The sequence below is a fragment of the Cryptococcus neoformans genome, assembly GCF_000091045.1.
Source record: "Cryptococcus neoformans var. neoformans JEC21 chromosome 13 sequence".
Classification (NCBI taxonomy): Eukaryota; Fungi; Basidiomycota; class Tremellomycetes; order Tremellales; family Cryptococcaceae; genus Cryptococcus; species Cryptococcus deneoformans.
In genome coordinates, this window is record NC_006682.1 from 201,111 (window position 1) to 212,500 (window position 11,390).

Genomic DNA, 11,390 nt, shown 5'->3' on the forward strand with positions numbered 1-11,390 from the left:
TTATGGGTGAAAATATCACTCGGAAGTGATCTGGCCACGAGAGCGAATACCTACTATTTAGGTTTGAGATGTGACACATGCACAACATATATCTGTTTGCCCAAGTTCACCGGATACATGATTAAAACGATGAACCGCATGACAATCTTCGTCACAACACACAATATTATCCTCTATTGACCTGGTGGTCCAGCAAAAGTCACTTTCCCTCCCGTTACAGCTTCACTGACTTTATCTGTACTTTCCAACACCCAAGTTGCACCTTCATCACTACATAACCATTCTCCACCTTCCAATTCATCAGGTACTCCTTCTTCCAACCCAGCCTTTTTCAACCCGAAAACGTGGCTTGTAAGTTGAGGACCAACACCTCGTTGTGCTCGAAGACATGTTATGGCGATGATGGAAGTTAAAATACGGCCGATTCTGGGAGAAGGAAGACTAGGAGGATCGGCGAGTAGAGCACCATAGTGTGAGTTGAGAATATGTACGGGGAGATCAGGATGGGAAGCAGCGAGCTTGGCGAGAAGTTTTTCATGATGAGGTGTGTAGATAGCGTCCCATAATGATCGGCTGCGAGAGGTAATCTCGGCGATGTTGGATGCGTCAGGTTGGCTAAAAGATGCACTGGTCAGTGACCTGCCATCGATGGTGAAAGATGCGGTGGTTAGGTTGTCAAACGGCTTAGGAGCAAGCTGCAACGAGCTAAAGCCCAGCTCAACACAGAAGAAGAATGGAGCGCAGGTGTGCAACAACCACTATATGAAAGAACATGATGGATGGCTCACCGATATGCCTGCGTAGTTAAAGCATGTTTTACATCATCTGGCAGATGAGCTCTCAAAGCCCCGAGTCCATTGATAGTACGTGGGATCTACAGTTAATCAGCTTAAAGTCATATCGCAAACTTTATCAATATTTACCCCGTTGAAAGAAATACATTTCAGTCCGACCTCCCTCATTACCTCAGCATTCTCCTTACTCCTCCCGGCGTAATCCCATAATTGACAGATAGCATCAGGCGAGTTGACAGTGAGCAAGGCAGCGGTACCAAGGGTTAACCAAGCATGTCGAGACAAGTTGGAAGGCGCTTTCGATCGGATTGTATCGAATAGTTTTGAAGTGATTGCCGGTGATGGAGCTGGAATTCCCGAGGGTAACGCGCTGGATAAGTTGAGAACGGATTTCAAAGAAGGCGATAGCTTGACAGAAGCCGCGGCCACCTTGTAGGCCTGTGACGATGGATACATTGTGGATGATGTGGAGGAAGATTTATGTAGGAAAAGAGAAATTACACTTATTCAAGTGATAAAACCATTTAAGCTATGCGATCACGTATTCACTTTAGCCGATATCGGCGTTCTATAACGTAACGAACTCACGCCGGATCCAATCCACCTGGACGATCAGTTGTGCAACTACAGTGCAATTGATATAAATGGATAATATATCATTTCAGTGCATGCCGTCGTTGAATGAATTCCTCGTCGGTTCGCGAGCGCCATGTTGGTTTATATTCTACTGCACGCAGATCCACCCTCCTAAAGGATGTATGGCAAGTCGTTCAAACATCTACTTTTTCCCTCTTCTTCGGCTTTCTCGCTTACAACCTCAGTGCACCCCTCAATGGCTAATAGAGACAGCCTCCTGTCCACCTCCTCGTCCACCACCTACCCCTCCACCTTTTCAAGTCTGTCCATGTCCGCCCTAGGCCTCACAGACTCGCCTCTTCCTAGCAGATCCAAAGGTCCTTCCCCTGCTGGCTCTATGCCACCAAGTCCGAGTCGACGCCCAGCCATTCGAGCTTCAGCTTCGAAATCCTCTCTCAGACAGGAAGTTACTACCAACGCTGCCGCACGCGTAGCACAACAGCATTCTGCTGAGTTTGCTCGTATGCCTCGTCAGCGGGTTTCGCAAGTTAATTTGAGGGAGAATGTAGCTTCTGGTCAGACTCCCAAACCTCCTATACCGGCCAAATCACCGTCTACCCGGCCTCCAGCAGTTAAACCTGCATCTGCTCCCCAAACTGCTCAGCATCCAAACCAGAGAAAAAGTATCCAAGCCACGGCACGGGCGAATCTTGTCACGAGGAAAGCCGTGCCGTCACCGGCGCACAACGAGGTCACTATGGCTGATGAATGGGAAGCAGAGCTAGTCAAAGATGCTCAAAAACTTAATCTTGGCCCTTCATCCCGAAAACCCGAGATTGCCAGAGAACTTGTTGAGCAAAGGCACAATGACGGTGAATGGGAGAGGTTTGGAGAGGAAAAGTCAACTGCTAGAGAGGAAGAGGATAGGCGCCGGCGAGAGCCAGGGAGGGAAGTTGGTAAGTGCTTGACTAGATTATTCCAAATATATCATTAAGCTGACAAGAGCAGCCTTTCCCCCTAGTATGCCCCGTACTCCAATCCGAGCTGTAACAGCTGGCGTTACGTCTGTTCATGTAGGTGTCCGTCCTCGACTTCACCCTTCACGTGCGTCGGAATCTATGATGCGTAATCAGCCCGACGTCAACGTTCCAAACCCACTGTTTTCTCCAGCCATTTCCAATCCCGAACTATTCGGAGAAGAATCTCGCCCTTCTTCCACAGCCAACCATACCCCAGACTTGCTCAAAAAGGCACAAAAGGAATATGAGGATTGGCTTGCTAGGAAAGCAGAGAGAGAAGGAGATATGGAGTCAAGTGGAATGAGGAATTGGGAGCCTAGAGAACGAGCTATTGCACGACCTTTTGGTTTCTCGCCTCAGTCTGCCAATAGTGTGCATACGGCGTCGTCTCTTGAATCCTCGCCAACCGAGGTGGCGTCTTGGGCTTCTGGATATCCCGCTGGGCAGTCTCAAACCGCCATGTCCGAACAGACTGCGCCACCTCAATCGGAAGACCAACAAGCGGCAATTGATGTTGCTCAGCGACAAGCAATGGTACCTTATGGCTATGAAGCGTACTATGCTCATCCGGCTTATTGGGACCCTTCTTATTGGTGGGGCATGTACGAGGACCCGAATGTCATGGCAGTACATGCTGCGAACCCTTCAACGTGAGTGATTAATGGTTACAGGATGGCATTAAACAGATGCAGTCAGGATCCAAAGACTATGAACCAAGTGGATATGCCGAAGGAGGGAGAGATGACCTCTGAGGAGCAACAAGCATACGGGTTGTGAGTCAAAGTCCCTTTCGTCGGTCTCCTTTATACAAAGGATGTCTGTAGATTTCGATCTGCCTTTGCAGGACCTTGTGCCCCGCATTCATCCATTGTCCTACGGAATATGTGACACGAATATAGCTTGAAATTCGTACTCATTCGCTCCATTGAATTCCCATTTTCTGTATACCAAACCATCTGGTTCCTCTTTTCATCATGTTTGGAATGTCGCCTCCTCTTCACCCGACGGCTTTGCAGTCCGCCGTGCAGTCAATCGGAGGGCAACAGCAGTACGACATGTCTGCTTACCAACAGCCTATGCCTCAACCTACCAGCTATGGTGGGATCGGCTTTGGTCTTGGCGGTGTAGGTCCCATGGGACCCTCATCTCAGAATGGCATGTCGATGATGGGTATGCCAATGGGTGATATAGCTCAACCTCGACGAATGGGTGTCGGTATGCCGGGAAGCTTTGGGTCCCCACAGTTCGTCATTTACTTTTCGTCTTCTGGTGGTTCCCCTTTTGCTCCTTTTCATTCTTTGAATAATCAATGGAGCTCATTTTTATGACTCGCATGGATTACTGCTTCTTATTTTATTTTTTTGGCTGTGTGGCATCAACAAGGTATATAAGCTGACATTATGTCTCCTTTTCCCAACCATGTCACGGCCTCACCACATCTTGCTTTCAAACCCACAACATCGCCGCCGTTCACGCTCTCCCGGCCGTTCTTCTACGTCACCTACTCGCCGATACCATCGACAATGCCCTATTACTCCAATCACCTCATCGCTTCTCAACCCAAATCCATCCCCTAGGTCAAATATGATGATGTATAATCCTTATCAATGGGGCGGTGGTATGGGCGGTCAAGGAGCCGGGTATCCAGGGATGCAAAACCCGTATATGATGGGAAGGGACCCTTCAGTTATGGGATCGATGCCTGCTCTGAGCCAATCTTCCGGGACTGAAGATAAAAATCTCAGACCGTTCGATTCGACTAAAATGAAACAGGGCAGATTGGGACATTATGGGTATCTCGAGGGGAGGGGTGAGTGCGTTTGGAGGAATAAATTGCTGACAAGTATAAAACAGAACTCGCAGGTCCTCCTGTCGGCCATCTCCCTGCTGGTATGCAGTCTCAATACTCTCAAGCCGGTCACGGTACTACTACAGCCGGTCCTTCGAGCGCAAGTTATCAAGGCAACGGATCATGGGGTGACCTTGCCAGTATCCCTCGTGCGCGATATGACGGTGGTGTGTATTTTTATTTGGGTGGTGAGATCGATTAATTGATCTTTTTTTCCCGACTACCAACCACCTCTTCAGCCGCTTCCGCCACAGGCCACGTCCAAGCTGATCTCGACTCTCCGTACCCCCGGGCTCCCAACGGCAGTGTGACTACAGCTTGGACGCGATACGGGGCAGACGGCTCGGTGATGGAGGGGATGAATGGGAACGGTGCGGGTCGTAGGAGGTTGAGAGAAGGCAGGGTGTGATTGCATTTTATACTGTAAACATGCACGTGTTACATCTCGGGATTAATACAATGGTTTCTATGATGGCCGTGGATTACCGTGGAGCTATGATGGTCGTGGATTACCGTGGAGCTATGACGGTCGTGGATACCGTGGAGTCGGTGTCCAACCTATATTCTTCTGCGGCCTACTTGATCCTGATCCCGATCCCGACGCAGTCCTGCTCGCACTCACAGGCGTCCTCCCCACCGTCTTTTCCAACAATCTTTTCGCCGCCGGCGTCAAACTGTCCGCATGCCTCCTCGGCGTCGCCGGCGGACCCATACTGCCCGGTGCTTTTCCCAAAGCGGAAGACGAACTCTTCGCCGATCGGGACGTGAAACCCCTCGCTCTGTCGCTCATCGCCCTACTCGCCTTTTCGGCCAGCCGCCTTCCAAGCTCGTCCCGTCTTTTCGTCTCTGGCAACCTGAACGCCGGCCGTTCCTCTAGCGGATCATCATCGCCTTTGCTGTCCTCCAAGGCGCGAGGGGTGGCGAGGAGGGTGCCCCAGGTGAGGAGGGATGGGAGGTCGTGTGGGGAGGGCGAGGCGTCGGGTCGGACGAGTGGGTAGTTGTTCACGCTTGGCAGTTGGTCTGTGTCTCGGTCTGTGCCATGTCAGATGGGTCAGTACAAAACAAAAAAAAAAACCTACACGGTGTACCACGCACAGCGGCATCGATCAAACTCCTCGAGGGACTACTCCCCCTCACACTCTTTGATTTTCCTCTTCCGTTTTCCCCAGTCATACCCCCCACACCCGCCGTCCATGTGGGATCATCTTCATGCAATCTCGTATTTGAATGCTTTACGCTCGGTCTTGCGTTGCTTATCGGGATGGACGGTGCCGAGGCGGAGAGGGAGGAAGCGTCGGGGTATGGGTTCGTGTTGGCGTCGGGGAGGAACATGAGACTGTTCCTTGCCTATACCAGATTAGTTTTCCGGTGTACCCAGCCGTAAGAAGTGACCCACTTTATACTTCCACATATCCACACCGCTGCCTGCAGCAGACAACGTTTCCCCCTTGTCCTCCCCCAACACATCCCTCTCCCTCCTCTCTCTCTCTTTCCGCTCGTCCTCTCCTCGTCCCCTATCGCCCTGTGGCGCAGAGACGGTGAGTGCGCCCGAGGCGGTCTCGCGGTGCGGCACGATCATGCCGTCGGTGGAGGAGATGAGGGCGGTAGGGGGAAGACCGGCGTCGGCGAGTGCTTCGGCGAGGGGGTGTTTCGGTGGCAGAGGGATTTCGGAGAGGGGTTGGGGTGGGGGAGAGGAGGGTTGGGTGAGCGCGGTGGATGAGGGGTGGGTCGCGGTTGTCTCGGTCGTGTCGACCGTCTCGACCGCTTCTACCGCTTCACCCCCCTGAATCATCTTATCCCTCCACGCCTCGCCCTCGGGCCTGTCCCTGCCGCCCTCGGCGAGCGCGCCAATCAACCGCCTGCCGTCGCCATCGACTCTCCACCCACCGCCCTTTGCTCTATCGAGAATCATCCTCCGCCTCGTCTCGCCCTCAATCCGCCTCGCCTCCGCCTTGCGCTCCGCCTCAAACGCCCATCCATACTTTTCTTCCCGCCTGCGTCTGTTTTCCTCATCTAGGATGTGCACAAAGGAGGCGTTGTCTTCGGACGTAAAGTGGCGCTGGAATGCGTCGAGGGAGAGGTCGTCCCGCACGGGGGGCAGCCGCCGCTGTCTTTTGCGAGGCTGTCCAGAGGAGGGGGCGTCGGGTGAGCGCCGGGCGTGGGTGTCGATATCAAAATCATCTGTATCCCGCCGGCTGGTGCTCCCGAGGGGCGTGTCCCACCCCCGCGTCCCCACCGGCGTCCGCAGCGGCCTGCCACCAGACCCGGGCATGGCGATATACGGCGTGCGGGCCATGCTATACTCTGTGCGCCGCCGGAGCCGCTCGCCGTCCGAGTCGTCGATGCTGTGGGCGGCGCCATCGCGGTCGCGGGCGAGGGCGGCGAGGGCGCGGATGGAGGCGGCGAGGCGCTGGGGGTCGTTGGCGTGGAGGGCGGCGAGGTACTGGTTTGTGGCGTGGAGGTGGGGGAGGTGGGGGAAGAAGTCGCGGGCGATGATGTGGGAGAGGGCGGCGGTGTAGGCGTCTTCGTCGAGGACGTGCTGGTGGTACAGGCTGCGGGCGCCGGGGCGGGGGCCGTGCGCGATGCGGGGGGCGGCGTCGCGGGGGAGGAGCGCGTGCGCGTCGGCGCCGAAGAGTCTGTCTGCAGGCATCGGGGGGGGGGGGGGAGTGACAACGGGGGGGAGGGGGAGTGAGTGACAACGGGAAGGCCAAGAGTCAAGTAACAGTGGCAACGCCTTACGTAACACTATATCATGCAAAAGTCGACTACCCTTGATAACACTGTCTCTGCAGCACAATGGCACGCACGGTGAGAGTCGCCCTCCTCCTCTGCGACACCCCCGTGAGTCCCCCCCCCGAGTCCCCCCCCCGCGCCTCCACCCCGCTCACACTGCCCAGAACGACGACGTGGTCAGAGAGTCCGGCAACTGTACGTCCCCCCGCCCCCGCCCCCGCTCACACCACAGACCATGCCATCTACTCCAAATGGCTCACAGACTCCCTCGCCACCTACCCCGACCCCGCCGTCGCCCGCAGCACCCGCCTCATCGTCGACCCCTACGACGTCGTCCACAAGAAAGCGTACCCCCCGCCCGAGAGACTGCAGCACGCCGCACCCGACGCATATGACTGTGTCATGCTCACCGGCTCCAGTACGTCCCCCCCACTTGCCTCTGTTGACTCGCATTAGAACACACCGCATACGACACATCCAACCCCTTCATCCCCCCCCTCGTCCACTTTATCCGCTCCCTCGCCTCCTCGCCCGCGTACCAGCACCTCAAACTCATCGGCATCTGTTTCGGCCACCAGATCCTCTCCATCGCCCTGGGCGGCGAGTGCGTCCCCGGACACAACGGCTGGGAAATTGGCGTCTACGGATGCCAGCTGACAGACCAAGGGAGGTACTGGTGGACAGGCGACGTAGAGGGCCAGGGCGGTGGGGATAAAGTGTACATCGAGCAAATGGTAATCTTCTCTCCAAACCAATCTCCAAACCAACCTCCATACTAACACCCCACAGCACAAAGACCACGTGCCCTCCCTCCCGCCGGGATGCACCCTCCTGCTCTCCACCCCGCGCTACCCCATCCACTCCTTTCTCAAACCCCACCCGCTCTCCACCCCGTCCCGCCCACTCGCCCACATCCTCACCGTCCAGGGCCACCCCGAATTCACCCCCTCCATCGTCCACCACATCATCAACGCCCGCGCCGCAGCCGGCGTCTTTGACGACCAAACCGCACAAGAAGCGAGGAGAAGAGCGGGCGGCAAGGACGGTACGGGCGGAGAAGGGTTTGGAAGGATCGGGTGGGCCGTCTGGAGAGTGCTCTTGCAGGATCTTCCCCCGGCGTAGCCCCGAATGAAGTGACTTGACTAAACATTGTACATCCAACATCGTACATCTTCTAACCTTTTTTACTAATCAACATGTGAAAACTCGTAAATCATCTAAATCCCAAACTCGCGGCGACCCGCACCTCTAACCCGATAAAAACAAACCTAATAGCCCCCGTAATACCCCTGCGACCCTTGCCTCGACATGTAACCCCTCTCTTCCCTATCCCCCGTATCCCACCTCGTCCCGCCTGCGCCTGCACCTGCACCCGCGCCTGCAACCCCCACATCACTCTCCGACAGATCCGACGCCGTCCGCCTCATGGTCGGCGGGACGTACCCCAACGGAGGCTGGGTATACGCCGACGGCGGGTATGGCACATCTCCACCACCCCCACCATACGCATTGTCGTCCTCGTTCAGCCATGGATCCTGGGCCAACAGGGGAGAAGAAGCAGACAGGTCCACATCCGACATTTGCGCCGCATGCCTCGCGCCAGCCGGCATCGGCAGATGCGGCTGACGATACCCCCTCGCACTCGCATTCCCTCTCGCGCTCGGCTGCCTAGCTATAAACTGCTCGGACCGGTCGTTAGTCGATAACAGCCGGTCCGTCGACGGGTTATCCAAAGGCAACAATGGTAAACTCGCAGGCGCCAGGGAGGGAGAATCCGTAAGCGGCAACAATGGGTAATGCCTGTAGGCTTCTTCGTAATTCGGCGCGGTGGAAGAAGCGTATTCCGATTTGGAGAGGATATCCGTCGATGCGATCGATTTCGCATCCCAGTCCGCTTGGTGCGCTTCGTCCGCCGGTCCATCGCGCGAAGGATCGTACTCGAGGTTTTCCTGAAAAAATCAAAATCAAAATCAAAAACTGGACCACACAAAAGACCTCTCAAACTCACCTCGCGCACAGCCTTGATCTTCACCCCATCGCCCTCGTGTTTGCCCGCAAACCACGGATACGCACTCAACACCTCCCTCGCCAACGACTCTTGACTCTTGTGCACCATCACGGTGAACAGCTTGTTATGCTGCAACGCGGGGTGTAAAAACCGGTTTTCCACCTCGGACTGCTTCGTCGGCTTCTCCGACATGCTATACATTTTTTCTTGCTCCAGTTCTTCCGGAGAGGCTTCATAGTACCGGAACTGACGCTCGGCAGTGCGCGAAATGTAGATTTTGAAGGCGATGATGAGCAATAGCGGAGGCGCGGCGGCCACACAGTCGATCCATCGGTCGCGAATAAGACCGGTGGCTATATATAAAAAGCAGTCAGCTCGGTACTATCACCCCGGAAGAGCGAAAACAACTCACTCAGCACCATCAAGAGCTGCATCAATACACAGCATGCCAAAAGTCGATTGACATACACGTTCCACATCCTACCCCCACTCTCCGCTCGGGAAATGTACACATACAGCAGCTGGTACTTGTACTGTCTCCATTGTCAGCCCTCACACCTTTTTTTCTTTTCGGAAAATGCACTTACGACGACGGAAGAGAACCAAAAGACACAACATGCACCCATAGCCACCAAAGGCGCAAGGGGAGCGTAAATCAATCCAACGGCGGTGATGAACAACAAGTTGACAATGACTAGAAAAGCCAACCCATACGCAATCAGTCCAATCCCTTTTTTTTTTTCTTTCGTTCCACGACTCACCAATGGCATATTCAAAATACGGCGGCTTGGTCATCTCCCTGATATCGCGAGGGGTATGAGAAAACATGAATCTTCGGATAGATACCATGGCCAACTTGATCAACTGGATCAATTCGAAAATGACCAAGAAGCCTCGAAGCGGCAGCCACGTCAACCAATCTTTTTTTCATTATCCAAGTTTATCAGCTTTTTCTCAAATCATCCGAAAAAAAAAAAAGGTTTGGTTTTAAACATACAAGTACTCTGCTGGACATATGTCCCCTGAATCTGATCCGGGATATCCTCAAACCCTTTCAAGATCGTGCCCACACTCTGGTGTCCACCGACTTGCACCACGATCCTCGCTATGGCGGTGTATACCACCCCAAGAAGAGAGAAAATGACCAAGTTGGAAATGATCATGAAGAAAAAATATCGAGCGGTCACCGCACGGTCCAGACGGGAACGTGTGGGCGCTCCTTGGTACTTGGAGATCTTGCGGATGATGATAGGGAGAAGGTAGCCAAAGAGGGCAGAGACAACGGATGGGAGGATACCAGAGACCATGGAGAACTGTTCATTGAGTAAATATATAATTACAACAAATTTTTTTTAAAAAAAAAAACTCACAGTCCACTGGCCCCAGCTACCAGCATCTTTCCAATCCGCAAGGAATGTAACATAGACCGTCAATGAACTCAAGTTTGCAAGCAACGAAACTACAAGCAACTACGTATCTGTCAGCGGGCCCTGGTCCGGAAAAAGCTAAAATCTTTTCCATCACTTACAGGCAAGGTGTTGAAGAAGCAGACGATTCCAATGATGATAAATCCAAACGTATTTTTCGATCCCAACTCTGCGGGCTCCTTTGAGATATTCTCCCAAACAATATCATGGGGCATTGGCGCCAGCTGCAGCTCGGCCCCAAACAACTCCTTGAGCTTGCCCCTATGCGTCCTCGCAATCCTATGCGCTTCGGCAATCGTCTTGAATGTCACAAATCCATAATTCTCGCCCTCGACTCGGTTGACGACCTTGTTACCCTTTTTGCGAGCGTGACGTTCTTTGCGGAGAAGAGAGTCGATAGCCTGTCGCTTGGCGTCAATTCGGTCACGGAGAAACTTGATTTCCTTGGCGTGGTAGTCAATCGCGTCTTTTTTCACACCTCCGAACAATCCAAGAAAACCGCCTTTTCTAATCATAGGTCTCTTCTTTGCCATCTCCCCACCTTTCAAATACTTTACAAGATGCTTCTCGAGCTCTTGAACAGCTTCATTATGATCGTCGACCATTTTTGGGAAATCCTCAAGTCTTCGACCAATGCAAGTACAATCGATAGAAGGACCGATCTTGATACCATCTACCTTGAGAAGACCCATAAGAGACAGTAAACCGGCGTCACTGCGGAAATCTTTGCGGACATGGGTGACCTGCAACAACGAGTTTAGAATTGTCACTGAACAAGTAATCTCAACGTACCATGAGTGTTCGAGAGTAGATCTTGGTCTGATATGCAGGAGATCTAAACCATCCTTTTCTCAATCGAACCTACGAGGCGGTCAGAAATGACAAGCGGCCGACAATTTATTTGACAGACCATTGCTTTCCAATTGAACCAGACTACAAACAAGCCGTAGTCAGCAACTGCAACATTTTCATTCTGCTCTTTTT

General features: G+C 53.5%; 5 protein-coding genes across 5 annotated transcripts in view; 2 read left to right on the forward strand and 3 right to left on the reverse strand.

Annotated features, from left to right (window-relative positions):
• Positions 1-111: 111 nt before the first annotated feature.
• CNM00650 (hypothetical protein) lies at positions 112-1,432 on the reverse strand. Its single transcript, XM_024658264.1, has 4 exons — positions 1,383-1,432; positions 924-1,323; positions 789-874; positions 112-615 (listed from the first exon to the last, which is right to left on the reverse strand). The coding sequence occupies exons 2-4, from the start codon at positions 1,248-1,250 to the stop codon at positions 174-176; spliced, it is 855 nt and encodes a 284-aa protein (XP_024513962.1). The 5' UTR covers positions 1,251-1,323; positions 1,383-1,432; the 3' UTR covers positions 112-173.
• A 5-nt stretch (positions 1,433-1,437) lies between these two features.
• Positions 1,438-4,686, forward strand: CNM00660 (conserved hypothetical protein). Its single transcript, XM_024658265.1, has 7 exons — positions 1,438-1,555; positions 1,638-2,326; positions 2,379-3,039; positions 3,082-3,162; positions 3,967-4,199; positions 4,244-4,405; positions 4,478-4,686. The coding sequence occupies exons 2-7, from the start codon at positions 1,699-1,701 to the stop codon at positions 4,645-4,647; spliced, it is 1,935 nt and encodes a 644-aa protein (XP_024513960.1). The 5' UTR covers positions 1,438-1,555; positions 1,638-1,698; the 3' UTR covers positions 4,648-4,686.
• On the reverse strand, positions 1,468-6,846 carry CNM00670 (conserved hypothetical protein). Its single transcript, XM_024658266.1, has 4 exons — positions 5,635-6,846; positions 5,318-5,585; positions 2,529-5,270; positions 1,468-2,486 (listed from the first exon to the last, which is right to left on the reverse strand). Exons 1-3 carry the CDS (start codon positions 6,532-6,534, stop codon positions 4,759-4,761), a joined length of 1,680 nt encoding a protein of 559 aa, XP_024513998.1. The 5' UTR covers positions 6,535-6,846; the 3' UTR covers positions 1,468-2,486; positions 2,529-4,758.
• A 116-nt stretch (positions 6,847-6,962) lies between these two features.
• On the forward strand, positions 6,963-8,129 carry CNM00680 (cytoplasm protein, putative). The gene is made up of 5 exons (XM_024658267.1): positions 6,963-7,079; positions 7,136-7,166; positions 7,204-7,389; positions 7,428-7,705; positions 7,761-8,129. Exons 1-5 carry the CDS (start codon positions 7,035-7,037, stop codon positions 8,091-8,093), a joined length of 873 nt encoding a protein of 290 aa, XP_024513958.1. The 5' UTR covers positions 6,963-7,034; the 3' UTR covers positions 8,094-8,129.
• The window catches only part of CNM00690 (hypothetical protein), a 4,227-nt gene continuing 945 nt past the window's right edge, over positions 8,109-11,390 (reverse strand). Inside the window, exons 6-15 of the mRNA XM_024658268.1 lie at positions 11,317-11,339; positions 11,199-11,267; positions 10,508-11,149; positions 10,350-10,448; positions 9,977-10,292; positions 9,741-9,899; positions 9,567-9,673; positions 9,392-9,512; positions 8,980-9,332; positions 8,109-8,920 (exon numbers count right to left, since the gene is read on the reverse strand). Of these exons, the coding sequence (XP_024513956.1) occupies positions 8,240-8,920; positions 8,980-9,332; positions 9,392-9,512; positions 9,567-9,673; positions 9,741-9,899; positions 9,977-10,292; positions 10,350-10,448; positions 10,508-11,149; positions 11,199-11,267; positions 11,317-11,339 (2,570 nt within the window). The 3' untranslated portion in view covers positions 8,109-8,239. The remainder of the gene's footprint in view (positions 8,921-8,979; positions 9,333-9,391; positions 9,513-9,566; positions 9,674-9,740; positions 9,900-9,976; positions 10,293-10,349; positions 10,449-10,507; positions 11,150-11,198; positions 11,268-11,316; positions 11,340-11,390) is intronic.